General features: G+C 41.9%; 1 protein-coding gene across 2 annotated transcripts in view; it reads right to left on the bottom strand.

Moving 5' to 3' along the window:
• Positions 1-13,645, bottom strand: part of sim1a (SIM bHLH transcription factor 1a) — a 27,600-nt gene extending 13,955 nt beyond the window's left edge. The window contains exons 1-8 of one of the 2 annotated variants that reach the window (XM_020621656.1): positions 13,559-13,645; positions 8,803-8,885; positions 7,891-7,980; positions 7,697-7,805; positions 7,521-7,606; positions 5,040-5,239; positions 4,727-4,833; positions 4,023-4,170 (exon numbers count right to left, since the gene is read on the bottom strand). In XM_020621656.1, coding sequence (XP_020477312.1) covers positions 4,023-4,170; positions 4,727-4,833; positions 5,040-5,239; positions 7,521-7,606; positions 7,697-7,805; positions 7,891-7,935 — 695 coding nt within the window. In that variant the 5' untranslated portion in view covers positions 7,936-7,980; positions 8,803-8,885; positions 13,559-13,645. Of the gene's footprint in view, positions 1-4,022; positions 4,171-4,726; positions 4,834-5,039; positions 5,240-7,520; positions 7,607-7,696; positions 7,806-7,890; positions 7,981-8,802; positions 8,886-12,929; positions 13,105-13,558 lie in introns of those variants that run through there. The other variant, XM_020621655.1, reaches the window with a different exon arrangement.
• Between the last annotated feature and the right edge of the window lie 1,817 nt (positions 13,646-15,462).

The following is a 15,462-nucleotide window of genomic DNA, read 5'->3' as shown; positions in this document are numbered from 1 at the left end:
AGAGGATGCCGAGGATAAAGTTAGGTGGAAACAGATGATTCGCTGTGGCGACCCCTAACGGGAACCGCCGAAAGAAGAAGAAGAAGAAGACTGACATGTTATAGTCCATGTGGGCCAGTAGGCTACAACAAAAAATTATTTTCACTGGTAATTAATCTGCAGATTATTTTCTGAATTTTGTTTGAACTCATTAAAATGCCACCACTGTTTCTCAGAGCACAAGGCCATCAACCAGACCAGTTTCAATTTACTGTCATATACGACAAAGGAAAGAGTAAATCCTTACAGTGCAGAAGCTGGAGTCAGTGAATGTTTGGCATATCTACCTGAAAAATGACTGAAGCAATTAGTTTTCCAGAACACTTACTCATGAACAGCTACCACGTTCACCTAAAAGTGACCATTGTTACACTCAGATCAATACTTTCATTGATTTTAGACCCCTGTTTTTTTTCTGAACACAGACACAACACAGACAGCTGGGCCTGAAAAGTCTGAATATACAGTAAGTGGATTGTTGCTATTGATTTAATAAGGAGAAATGGCAGCACTCTAAAACATTGGTTCCCAGTCTTTTTGCCATAACACCCCTTAAAATGATTTATATTGATATTGCATTGTACGCAGTTCAGATTCTTACATTTAAATGCAGAGATGATATTATCAGGTCTGGCACAAGAAAAAAAAGCAAAGATATAATGTATTTATATATATCAGTCACATATATTATTATGGAGTGTCTGATGGCCTGATGGTAGTTTGGGCTCATTGCTGCTTGCCTGCAAATTCAATGGATTTATTCCTGGCCTGTCTTTGTCTAGATGATCACATGTCAAGTAAAGATTAAAAACATAAAAAATAAACTTAAAAAACATGCATAAATACACTGATAAGCTCACTAAGTATATTAAAATTTAGAACTAACAGTGCAAGTGTTTGTATTGAATGTTGTTTTTGTTCACTTAAATAAAAATGGTTGGTGTGTGTGCATAGGTCAGCAGAGTGACAGGTTTACTCTGAGCCGGAATATAACACAACAAACAGCACTGACTCTACAGACAATGCAACTGTTGTGAGAGTCAGATGACTAAAACATGTGGTTACTTGATTTTCCAGTAGACATGTCTTTATTCAAAGGATTGCTAAATCACTGTCAGACTGTTGTAGTGGCAGTCCACAGACCTGGGATGGGGGGGGGCACAGGTTATCAGAGCTGAATACACACTGGGAGTTCACATGCAGGTGAAGTGCTCTTATCATCTGTGTTATCCATTGCTGTATACACTAAAGCTACTGGTCAACCACCTCTGCTCCTGATAAAAGCACTCCACAGAAGCCTGCCTACCTCCATTGTCTGTCTTTTCTATTACACACATAAAAGCATACTGGCTCATTTCCGGCATGGCTCAATCCATACAGCACCTCAAAAAAATGTACCAAAGAAGAACAGGGGGAACGGGAAGGAAATAAGGCTTCATTCCACTTACAGCCAACAAAACACTCATCAGGTTTACAGTCTACCTAGTAAAAGGCCATAAACACTGAGCTGCTATTGATATGATGTAGGAGTTAAAGGAAATGTGTGTCAAGCTGTTCTCTGCAGCCAGGCGCACTGGTTAATGGAAGGTTTCATAGATTGTATTCCTTCACACACTCACTTGTACATCTGTGAAATATTCCCATTGGTGGTAATAAAGTAATGGCATAAATGGCCACTCTCACTTACTAATAATTACATGATTACAGTTAGATTTTTTTTGGAAGGAAGTGAAAAGTAGCAGCTAGTAAATGATGACTATAGTGGCAACCCAGAGCTGAGGGACTGTTTGTGAAGGAAGCAAATGGAATCTCAGTCCATCCCTGCTCCTGTTTCTGTTTATATAATACTCTGAAGGCAAAGCTGCCAGTTTAAAACAAATTGATGCCACCACAGAGAAACTACCCCAGGTAATAGACAACACCTGAGCACGCTCCACAGACCTGGTAAGAGAGGACTCAGACATTCTAACATACTGTAACTGGCATACAGGAGAGAAGATGTAGCGTTAGAACAGAAATATCTACTACCATCAAATATAGAAAAACCAGGAAAGTTCTGGTTTGCCTAAAAGAAATTATAATCATAATCAACCATCATCTCCTTTAACTCAGCCCACAATAATAAAGAAAACAGAATATGACTTAAACTTTCTTCACTGCCAGATTCTGTAAACCAGGCTTCAACAAACACATCATGTTTCCAATTAACCTCCAGTTAAATCACACACCCATGTCGCCTGCTGCTGATGTGCCGCCTTCATTGTGCAGCCAGTGGAGACAAGAAGTTAAAGTTAAGGCTGGCATTATGCAGTATTTTTTATATTGTCATCAATTCTCTTGAAAAGATCAAAACCAGCAATCTCTTTAGTATGACTCTGAATATTTCCTGACTTACCGACCCTGTCTGTGGTGCTACTGAATGAATATAAAAATGGTTAAAATGGCTCACATGTTATACATGTATATGGTTTTAATTTTAAAATAAAAAAATAAATAAATATAAAAGTAATTTCCTATAACATCTGGTTACTGTAAAAGAGGAGGAAACATATAGTATTAGTACATATTTTGTACACTAAGGAGATAAAATAAACTACTACTGTTCATAGTAATGAAGGAATGTGTTGCACAGTACTTGTTAAATGGGCTTTTTTGGATAATAAATACCTATAATATCAGAACATTTATCATTTACTAAATTACTGTTAACAATGCTACTAACATACTAGACTAGCCTGGAAATTTTTTTAATGTTTATGCTGCATTTGCGTAAAAAGCAGTGATGCAGATGATTCCTGAAGCCTGACTCTAGATGGTAATTGGCCGTTAATGATTATGCTGAATGATCTTACTGTTGAACTACTTCTGTAATAGAACTGGTTGCATCAGCGTAAAAAAATGTGTCCAACTTCTTTAGGTTGTGCTTCTTGACAAGATCTCAGCCTAATATCTGCATAGCTGAGTGCAGTCCTAGGAACAGCTAAGATACTGTGCAGGACCCTCAAGCTCCCAGGCTTCTGGTAGAGGACCTGAGCCTGAAGGAAGGAATAAAGGACCGCCCCAAAGTGGGGCAAGTGGGGAATACACACACACACATATATATATCAAGGCAGCAAGGAGAGAATGAGGAATATTTTATAAAAACAAAAAATCCCCTACTTGCCCCTCTTCAGGGCAGTCTTATTTCTTCCTTCAAGCTCGGGTCCTCTACCAGAGGCCTGGGAGCTTGAGGGTCCTGCGCAGTATCTTAGCTGTTCCTAGGACTGCACTCTTCTGGACAGAGATCTCAGATGTTGTTCCTGGGATCTGTTGGAGCCACTCTCCCAGTTTGGGGGTCACAGCCCCCAATGTTCCTATTACCACGGGGACCACTTGTGCCTTCACCTTCCACATCTTTTCTAGCTCTTCTTTCAGTCCTTGGTATTTCTCAAGCTTCTCGTGTTCTTTCTTCCTGATGTTCTTGTCGCTTGGGATTGCTACATCTATCACTACAGCCTTCTTCTTCTGTTTGTCCACCACTACTATGTCCGGTTGGTTGGCCATTACCAGTTTGTCAGTTTGTATCTGGAAGTCCCACAGGATCTTAGCTTGGTCATTCTCAACCACAGCAGCTAACCCCCCGGAGACAGTCAGAGACACATAGTCATGACAGTCTCATAAACTGTGGTGTGTCTGGCAAATCTGGCCAGTTAGCTTTGTACTGACAGTACAGCTGCTTGTGTCACACAATTAGTAGGAGAAGTAGTACTTATCGTGACTGACACAAACAACCTACAGCTATCGAAACTACACATAATCAAAGAAAAGTCATGCAACAGTTCTGACCACACTGCTTGACTGACACAAGGTCTGTAATGCCACAGCCATGAGCACTGGTTCATATATATGAACCTTTCTTATCTAATTCTGGTGGTCCGATTTAGCGGCACTTGGATATCATAAGGTAAATCTAGCAGTACTTAAAAATAAAGGCAGATACTCACGTTAGGACATAATTGACACTGACGATGCAATGAGGTCGGGATGAGCGGCTGTTGTGTACAATGGTTGCGTAACTCTGAATCCACACCCAGCCACCATGCTTGGCCAAGAAACGGTAATACTTAGTGGTGACCTGACCCTTCACCAGCACTATCAGGGCCAAAGGAGGGGAAAGAAATAACAGCCATATTATTGTGGGGAAAATGACAGCAAAAGGTGTTACATTACAAGATTCAAATCAAATAAATCTGATACTGGAAATTGGTGCTGAATGTTAACACAAAACATAATATAACACTATAACATAATATATTGTACAATCAACATTGGAAAAAAATATAAAGCATAGCCTGATGTACTCTGTCTGTACAGGAATTGTATATGTGTGGACTTGCTGTATATTGTGAGGACCGGTTTGAGTTTTATATCATGGGTATGAGGATATTTTGGGACAGTGAGGACAGTTTTCCCAGTCCTCACTTTCTGTCACCTTCAAAGGGGCTGAGTGAGGGTTAAGACTTGGTTTTAGGGTTAGGTGTTAGTGTCAGGTTTAGGTTAGGGGAAGGGCTGGGGTTAGGCATTTATCAAAGTTAGAGTAAAGGGCTAGGGAATGCATTGTATCAGGGACTGTCCACACAGAGGTAGCTGTACAAACGTGTGTGTTTGTGCAGAGAATTTGAAGGAAGCTAAAACAAACCTAACTCACACAAGTGATGAGCACATCGCAGGTGGAAGGTGTCACAGCTGTGGACATGGTGATAGAGAGTCTTCTCTATAAGATCTTGAGGCTCGTAACCCGTCAGTTCTGCAACCCTGAGGGACATGTAGTCACACACACACACACACATTCTCAAGGGTCATAAAGCCTTGCCACATTTACACATACTCACGTATAACCCCCCCAACAAAATATATAACAAGCAAATACAACCAAACAAATATATACTAGACATGTAGTGTATACAGACATGTCCACTGTCTGCAGGCGAGTACAGCACACTGTGACATTCAGAACATACCGTGAGTCAAGGAAGATGAGCTTCATGTCCAAGCTGGCTCTGAACATGAACATGTTGCTGTGCAGTTTGATCTCAGTGACTGCGCTGGGCGGCAGTGAGTGACCAACAGCCACCAGCCCAACGTTCTGGTAGCAGCCATCAAATGGAGACATGTCCAGGCTGTACTGACGGATCTTCAGGTAGCCACTGCAGTGGATCACCTGAGCCAAGCAGTCAAAGACGGATAAAGAAAGTATAACTATCGATCCATGCATGGTCCAGTAGCCCTTTAACTCATGTTATGGGATTGGGAGGGGTGCAGCAACCTGAAGGAGTTTGGTCTCAAACACACAATATTTGTGCTGTCTGGCCGATTGTGTCACTCAGTCCAAAATGTTCTACTTGTGAGCTTTGGGTAGACCTTTTTTTTGTCTTGGCTTATTCTTCAAGATGCCACCTCTATCTGAGCAATTGTGAGGCTTCAAACTAACTTTACCACTTCAGCCTTGTCAGTCTGACATGTGCACCCAGAGCAACATACTGACCAGACTAACAGCCTAATATTCCTATAGATAGTCATGGTCTTCAGAGAGTAAAGCCTAATGATTTTGGTGACCCTCTGACATTTCATCTAGTGACACCATTATGGAAAAAATATTCTTTCAGATAACAAATATCAAAATCCAAAAACTCTGTTGCCATGAAATTTATTTAACACATTTATCCCCCTTAGAGAATGTTCCCGTTCCATTGTGCACACTCCACAATCCTTTTTATAGCACGGCCATCAACACAAAATTTGAACTTTGCACACAAGATTTCATGTAATTTTAAAAGAAGTTTGCCATGGAAATTTCTGAGCAGATTAAAATTGGCTAAAGATAAACTCTGTGGATTCTGACTATCCCTCAATCTTTTCTCATCTACTAGCCTCAACACTTTAAGTATGGTTTATGCTGGTTTACTGTTTACGTGCCCTTTGCATGGGGATATGTACAGTACATGCACATTGACAGCCGATGTACCAGAGTCAAATTCCTTGTGTGTTCGACACACCTGGCCAATAAAGCTGATTCTGATTCTGAAGTACTGGTATAGCAAGTTCTCTTCATCAACCACCCTACATATTGCATGGCGTCACTACAGGCTATAACAAACTTGTAGTCCTGCTTTCCTTAAATACAAAGTGCGAACATCTACTGTAGGACAGTTACTGGAAATCTATTTGGAGAACCAACCTCACAAAACCACAGCTGGGAGCTTCTTGGTGACCCACAGGAAGTCTAAGTATTTATAACATAAGAATAATAGCACATTTTATATTCATTTTACCTGAAATTGATCCTATTCAAACCCTAAAAAAGATAAAACCAGTCATTTTATGTATTAACAGTGTTTCAAACAGTCCCCACACAGAGACTACAACAGTGAATTGCTTCTACTCACTGTTAATGTCTGTCATTGTGTCCGCTTGTTAAGTGTGACGTAACATTCCACGTCCAAGCTCCCCCAGACCCAAATGGTGGAACCTGTCATCCTCTACACAATAACATCTTTGTTTTTAGCAATGCATCAGTGTGAGTAAAGCAAAATGACTAGGTTCTTAAGATTCAAATAGAGTAGTCAGTGTGGCTGTCTCCCCCCCGGTCACATCATAACCAAACTTTATTACACACAGTGGCAAATTAATTAATTCCAGTATATGCCGTATATCGAGTTATATGTCTAACTCATTTTTAATAGTTCCCTTTTACTGTTACTTTCATCAGTGTAAAATGTGTCAATGTAGTGTTTACATTAACTTCATGCCAACTAGCTAATGTTACTTTACAAGGCAGCAAAACAGCACACTTTTATAAGTTTTATTTCATTAATTTAGGAATACTGTGACCTATCTAATCAACTGTATCCATTTCTTTTTTTCTTCCTGTTGCAAGGAAAGTGGTAAAATGACAGATGACCCGTGATTTTTGATCTAATGATACAATGGGGAAAACAACACTGTGGCTTATGGATGAACTGGAGAATGAACTGGAAACAGAATGTTACATCTCCACTTGACAAGCAGATAGAGCTCCAGTGATGTACATAAACAATTACAAATAACAGAGAAACACACCGCAGCACTGGTTGACATGTTTCCTCATTAAGAAACATCAAACCATGATATATTTTTTTAAATGTTGCCCCAAAGGCTCAAAGCAACCATATTTTTTACAGTGTCTGAAGTAAGCAAGAGTCAAGGGCCCAAGATGTCTAGATACTCTTAACAAATATCAGGGTTTTGTGTTACCAAGTGTAGCAGTGTGTTTCACTGATGTCTTTTTACTTACAGTGGGGGCCTACGGCACAGACCAATAAACTAATCCAGGACTAACACACTGACAGAGTGTATAGGGAGTGCTGAAAATACTGTTAATATAGAAAATGGCAGACCTTTAAAATTGTCAGTTAAATGTAAACCAGGCAGTGAATGCCGGTTTAGCAGTGCAGCCCTGTTACCTTGTAGCCGCCACAGGTAAGACCAGCATTTCTTTTAGCAAGGACACATTTCATTCTCAGGAAGAATGAGCGCGCCATCTCATATTCTGCAGAAAAATAATTTAAAAAAAACATTATTTGTGCTGTATGATGAGTGCGTGTCATATCCAGTGCAGCATGCCTTGGTTGTTGATTACCTTGAACAGAGTGTGAATGATAAGGCTGGTGTGCTGTGAGGACAGCTGTCATTTCATCATGGTCTGCTGGGTGAATGTATTCATAAATGCTGTTTCCAGTCAACTCTACCTGTTGAAATGAACATTCAGCTCAGAACTGTGACACATCAGAACCAACACACTGGTACAGGTCACATTCAGTTTGTCAAACCAACCTGCGACAGGCCCAGATGGACTGATGCTGTTTCTGATATGTACATTATTTTCCCATCAGGCGCAACCACAAAAATGAAACCATCTAATGTCTGAAAGAAACAATAGCAAGAGTGTCATTATATTAGAAACCAGCCAAAGGCCAAAATAATTTGCCTTTCAATAACACCAGTGTTATCTTATGTTTTTATGAACAACGTGTTTTATTATTTTAACTGTCTTCAGTTTAACAGTACAGACCTACTATTATAACAGACAGATTGATTGCTAGAACAAAATCATGAAAAATAACAATTTGATGAAAGGCTGGAAAAAACAATTACATCAGACTTGTGCTTTAAAAGAGCAGGTGAACTAAACAGTTACCAATTTTTTAGATCTGTGAAGCTCCAGTCCTATTCTAGCTTGTCATTATGAAACCATTTTAGGCCCATTTGACTATTCTGTAGACCTGCTCGCCACCTTGTGCCTCTTCATGTGTAACTGACAATCCTGTGGCCCTGATCAGTTAATATAAAGCTCTGTTTGTCACCCTTCAGTATGTCTGTCTGACTGGAGCTAGCCAACCTTTGATTCTTTGTGGCCAGCCTGTAGCCCTGCAGCTCCGACTCCATTGTGTTGTTGCTGAAGTGAGAGGGGCTGCAGGACAGGCTGGGGCTCAGCGCGTGACCGTGAATGTGTTCAGCTCATTTTACTCTTAAAGCCCAAGAATGAAGGCAGCAGCAGGCAGTTGCTAAACTACACACACACACACACACACACACACAGTCTAGCTGACTAATAATAATAATAATAGGGTGAATTTGTTAACATGTTAAGTCATAACTGGTCATTCTAATAGACATTTTAGGGGCTTTATAAGAGACCACGTGTCTTTTAACGTGTGACTACTCATAAGGCAGTAGGCTACCTACCTGTAAGAGATGGGAGCCTAATTCCTGACTGACTCCCTCCAGAACACTGCTGCGACTCACATGACCCCAGGACTCCCCAAGGCCTGGCAAATAAATCACACAGACAGAGGAAACAATAAAAGCTTCATTTTCCTGTAAGCAGAAGTGAAACAAACCAGTTTTTAAAAACTGTTAACCAAAAGTGTGCATCATGATTCATTCACAATAGGGTCTCATCACTACAACTGAAGGGCTTTAATTAGAGTAATTGTAAGAACAAATACTGTTAGCCGTAATGTCTCTGTCTCATAAGCTACTTTTACAGCCTAGTTTCATTTAAGCAATTTTATTTATTAGCTACTATTTATTACTACTTTATCCTTCATTACTAAAAAATTCAACTGTAATTAAGTAGGCCTACAGCATTTAGCTGCTGCATTGACCATCACAAGCCTAAAATCAACTCAGTGCTGCTACACTATGTTAAGCTTAAGGTCTGCGGCCCACAGTTCTAAAAACACGTCAAAATCTAAAAATCTATAATAGCGAACTTTAATCGAATCTGGATCGTTGCAAAAATATTTTCACAAGGCCTTCACAACAGTGGTAAAAGTAACCAGGGAACCAGGCGCTGAACCCGAGTGCACAGAGCCAACAGGACTCTGTTTCCCCATTGAAATGCAAATGGGGCTCTGCAGAATAAACAGGCGGCAGCAGGGATCACATTCATATTGAGCTGATGTGGACTCAGCCCCTCAGACACCCACAAAGGATGGGGAACACAATCCACTTCATATCAAAGACAAATAAATATCAAGATAGAACATTACATTTTAAATACTTTTATTGTGGCAACAAACAGCAATGAGAACACTGATTTAATTAGGAGCCGTTTGGGTTCTGGGAAGAAAACAGCTAAAGAGCTTTTTTATAATTCCGCTGGACTCATACACACTTCCATTTGTCCTCAAAGACGGCCCCCCCAAAAAAACTAAACTAAAACAGGAAATAATTGTTTATTAATAGAGGCAAATAATGTCTTACCGCGTTCTTGTCTAGGGAAAAGTGAACAGGCCTGGTGAAATCTGGTACAAGGAGCTACAAAAATATCATAAGGAAACAGCCACAAACACGCCCGAGATGAGAGAAAGGTAAATGTGGAGCTCACAAACGCAATGTGCGTCACAGAAGCAAGAACTGAGTATAGATGTGCTGAGGCCGCTGATGCTCCAGCTCCGGGCTGCGGACCCATGTTCGCTGTCTGCTGGGCCTGGCGCACGGGCCAAAATACACGTAGCACGGAGCTAATGCGCGAATACAGTCAGGACTTTACTGTGAACATTGTCTGAAAACACCAAGTGAGTCATAGCTGCTGAAGTGGGCAGCTTTCCACATTACTTTATTGAATTTTTAGTCTTCATTAGATGTATTATCTCACTGTCTTTTACACTAACGGGCCTGTTATTATTATTATTACTTTTCAGAGCAGCAATTTCCAGTCCAACATTTTTCGTTTATTAACCTTTTAAAAGTCATGCCTGCTTGTGGCCAGTGTGACGTCAGCAAGGAATCCCTCATTTTCATTTCAACATTTAGAGACCTGAGAAGGTTTTGAGTGTTACTCGGGATGAAAAAAAACAAAAACAAAAACAAGAGAAATTAATATATACAATAAATAATTACGTAATTTTACATAATTACATAATTTGTGCAGCCTTATTTTTCCGTCTTTCCTCCTTTTCCTTCTTGTAACCCCTCAGATTTGTGTGTGCATGTATTCTATGTATGAGTCTGGGCATGTGTGTTTTTAAACTAATATGGAATAACCTCATTTACAATTCGCACCGCAATAAATCCATTTGGTGGGCATGTTTAAATGAATCGATTAAAATAAATCCCTGAACACGGTAAACACCTATAAGGCACGAATGTTCCGTTCATGGTAAATGATCTGTCACCCTGAGAAAAACCCCGCCAGGTCTGAGAGAAATCCTTCAGCGGATTCAGCACACAGTTCAGAAGTGGTTGAATTTCATTAACACATTACAACACACAGCAAGAAGACGAAGAAGAATCCTCATGTCTCCGGGAGAGTGCGAACAAAAGTGCAATGGCAGCACATTGGTCCACAGAACAATAATAGTAATAATAATAATAGTAATTATTATTATTATTATGTTCGCCGTGAGATGCGGTCGAAAGCTGAATTCAAAAGCTAGTGGGGTTTAATTTTCTACATTTCATGGTTTCCTGATCAACAAAACAGGCCTACTGCTTCTACACAGCTATGACTGGAGTCTGAAGGAGGTATAGGAATAAATGGGGGTCGTCATTTCATTTAGCAAACTGAATGTAGGCCGATATTAACAATACATTTCTTGCCAGGGCTTCGGGACCGAGATTTCAGCGGGATATTTGTGGTGATGTCAGATCATTTCACCCTGGGTGGACGACATGAGCTCAAAGGTCCCCTCACCCCAACTCTCTCTCTCTCTCTCTCTCTCTCTCTCTCACACACACACACACACACACATACAACGACAAAGCATTCTTTGGACACCCTAAAAGTGAAGCCCATGTTTAGCTCTGTTTCCGTCTGGGATGCGCGTCCTCTGCCTCCACGCTGTGGCTCGTGCTGGGGCGTACACGAGCCTTCAACACAGCACAGGTGACCGAGTGGCCTGCAAAGGGCCGAGGAGTGAGAGCCCGCAGTCTGCCCTTCAGTCCTAGTCAGAGCCTCACACGCGTGAAACAGCACGACGTCCAGCACATAGACCAGCGGTGTTACCTATAGGTGCCAGTCAGGCCTTGTACAGCCGTGACCTTACATAACATCATTATCTGGTGATTTTGGATTCTGGACTGTAGAAAATGCGAAATTAAATGAAATTAAACGTCTTTCCACAATATCCTGCGCTAGAAAATTCCCAGCTCATACTGCAGTTTAGAATGCTTTGATTCAAGAGGTTTCTTTCACCCTTCATTTTGCTTTATGGAATGTTTTTCAGTGATGTAAGTGACACAAGGGTCCATCTCAGGTTGTTTCTTCTGTCTGTCTGTCACTTCAGTTCACTTCAGTTCGATTCAAAGGGTTTTACTGGCATGCAACTTTCAATATCTCTCTCTCCCATCAAAGATATACACGAATCGTGCAGTGTGCGCTATCATTACCTTTTATGACATGACTGTGGTATTAGAATAGAAATGAGCAGTCTGCATTATTAAGCCCGCACGTTAAAGCCGGTACTGTAATGGGTCTTACTGCGCCCTGTGCAGTGGCTCAGCTCCTCAGTGCAGCACACGACTGTGTTCGCCGTTCTCTTGTGTTTTCCCCAGGTTCTTTCCACCTTCCACCACCAGCTTTACTGTTACAAGAGGTCCATATGCTGAGGGATCAGCCTTGCAGATCATACTAATATCTCCGGCTCTGTCGCAGTCACGCAGGAAGGCGCCTCATCACAGCTAATCTGCTGGCAGGGGCCGCCGGGGGCCCGGAGAGAAACCATATAGCTGCAAGCTGTGGACACGGACCGAGGGACACAAGAGAGTTCTGCTGCAGACTCCATGCCCTCGTTCACTCGGGCAGGAATTTCGCTGATCATATTAGAATTTGGACTAACAGAGCTGGAATCAGCTCGTTACACAAATGTGGGCCTGCACCCGCCATTTTCACCACCTGTGTGTTTTCTTTAAAGTAATGCTAAACAAGGGACATATATGGTGAAAATAAACTTGAGACATACGCCCGTTGTGACGTGCACATTTTAATACGCTATAATATATTTGTTCTTCCTCTAAATCTGTGATTAGCTCATTGAAAAGGCAACGTAACAAAGTTTTCGTTTATGAAAAAAACTGTTGAGCGTTTGTTGGCCACAAATAACCTATCCGGAAATTACATGTCCTAACAAAAATGGACAGCAGAAAATAAAAAGATCTATACTAAGAAAATATTCAATAGCCCAATAAGAACATAAAAATTACGAATATGCAACAAGAAAGAATGATTTGTATTTACAGTTAAACTATTATATATCAAATTTATTACAATTTACAGCTGGTACATTTGGTCGATTCTACCGTATTATTTATAATAGGCTAACCTACATCTTAACTTTATGTTCACGTGCTACTGTTTCCTCTCTTACCGTCAGGAAAGACTATTCTCATTTTCAGGTAGCTTGTTGTCAGCCGGATGATGGAAGCTTTGTCCAGCTGGGAGGTGATGGCGGAGGGCAGCGGCAACAGTTTGGCCAGTTCATAAAATTCACTATTTTCCTTTTCCCGTCGAGTCCGGGCAGCATTTTTCGATTTCTCCTTCATGTCGCCTCCTCTGTCTCTCCGACTGCTTTTCCACGGAGCCCGGCTGCGGTCAGTCACTGTCCAGGAGACTCATAGCGTTTTCATGCCTCCACAGGTGAAACAAGATTTTGCCTTCAACTCGGCCTAAAATCCACTGTTACACATTCCCATAGTATTTCCAGGTGGTCCGGTGGGTGCGACGAGTAGAACGCGGCTAATTCCCGGATTTCGGAGGATTAAAGAGGCGTTTCGCTCAGCCCATTGGAGGCCTCACCGCACTCTTGGATCCATCATACCTGGCGTCAAATGGAACTGTGCAACCCCTGGGGACATTAGGGCCTATGGGATGGACAGCATCAGATTGACTTTTATTTACAGAGTGTCTGTCTATAAAACACAGTATGGATACTTGATTTCCTCTCTCAACAGACACTGAGCGGCTGTATTTTTAAACCTCATTTAACTGTTGGCTTACCTCAACGCACTTTGCCCTTGTGACGCCTGCTGAGATCGACCGTGTCCAGAGAGGACCTCCAAAAAGCCCAGAAGGCGCACATCTCCCATCCTGGATGATTTTATGGATAGCAGCACATCCAAAGGCTCCTCGGCGCTGCAGACTCGAAGACCCGCCCACTTTGGCATCTCTGCTCCTATTGGACAATTCGATACCGTGCGCACAGCCCCACTGGCTGCTCCGTGTAGCGACGCGCCCGGCGGGGAGCGGAGATTGGCTGGGGAAAATGTTCACCTCTGGCTCAAGTTGGGGAGAGACCTGGGGCAGAGCCCTGCCGTCTCATGGGAGAAAACGGTTTGCAGAGCACTTTTAAAAGATGTCAGCTTAAAATGTATTGTCTCTCAACAAAAACACACATTTAGCTTCTCCTTTAATTCGCCACACATATTGCCTCATTAACCGCCACAACTCGCACCCAACAACATATGGTCTTCCACTTGTCTGCGTGGGAGCCAGTGGGTTTTAATATTCGGTACATACTTGTTGATTTTTACTAGCAGGATCTAACAATATGCCTCAAGGACACTCTATAACGTGATGATTGCTGTTCAGAACAGTCAGGGCTTTGAATGGAGTTTGGCACATTGCCCATTGTGCCCAAACTGCAGCCCCTCTCTGTGTCCCAGAGGCTTGTCTAACATGAGCACAAGACCTGAAGACGGGGTCCGACAATGGGCCTTCTCCAACACGGTGTTAAATCAATGCTGCTGGTGCTGATGCTTTATTAATGAATGCATCATGTGGAATGTGACGCCGAGCTCAGGTATCTATAGGGCATCCCTCTGCATCATCCATACCTAAAATTGCTTTTAAACTCGTTCACAATGCAAATGTGTAGGCCGAGAAGCTGTTCATGTGTCAGAGCCTCTCCACCGGAGGCTGGAATTTGGAAATTGACTCTGACTGAAGCATGACGAAGGGTTTATCATGATGTTCTGCACACAGGAGTATACAAAATTTCATTCTCAGTGTCTTGGTAATATTTTGTAAAACAGCTGTTACCAGTGCACAAAATATAGTTCATACTGCTTAGTGGTGAACTAAGTAGCCGATATCAGCAGAGCGTAAAAGAAAGGCGGCCGACAGGTGGACCAGCAGAGTGCTGCAGGCCACATGGCCACATGCATCTCACATTGTCACTTCCGACACGATTTGTTTCTGTGTGGTTATGGCTGATTTAGCACAGTGCTTGTATTCACATTTATTTCGTTTTTAAGTCGTTTAAGTGGATCTTTAAATGATAAATGATTAGAAAATCGAAATGCGTCTGTATAAGTCACCATATTAGCCTATAAGTGTTAAACGCACTATTCAGACTAAACTCTCGGCTGCTGTTCTTTTCCAAGTTCTAAAAGGGTAGGATGACGGTGGTGGAGCGGGCACACTCCACCGTGGTTTTCTCTCGGTCTCCGGTCCTGGAACCAGCGCGGCCGCTCGGAAATGGGAGCCAGCCTGAAAGTCACTTTCGGCTTTTCCCGTTTAGCGAATCGTAACACTGACGACTAGCATGTTGGCATTTGGCACGTGTTTTACGCCGGATGCCGTTCCTGACGCAACCTGTATTCGAACCCGAAGCGCAGCGCTGAGCCAGCCTGCGGTGAGAAAATCATTCAGGATGCTGGAGGCGCACCGAGTGGCTGATGCTGCTTTAACCTTCGCCTCAACTCCACATTTCTGGGTAATTACACCGCGTTTGTGGAAAATGCCATGATCTAAAATAGTCCATGTGATTAAGTCTCCCTGCAGACAAGACAGACTGAACCCAGATATGCAAACTGCTTATACTGTTAAAACTATCAAGCCGTCTCTCCTGGCATATACAGAAACACATTCTGAGAAAGGTTTCAGCAGAAACTTAAAAAAAA

The sequence above is a fragment of the Monopterus albus genome, unplaced genomic scaffold (assembly GCF_001952655.1).
Source record: "Monopterus albus unplaced genomic scaffold, M_albus_1.0 scaffold264.1, whole genome shotgun sequence".
Classification (NCBI taxonomy): domain Eukaryota; kingdom Metazoa; phylum Chordata; class Actinopteri; order Synbranchiformes; family Synbranchidae; genus Monopterus; species Monopterus albus.
This window is presented reverse-complemented; position numbering and strand designations above follow the sequence as displayed.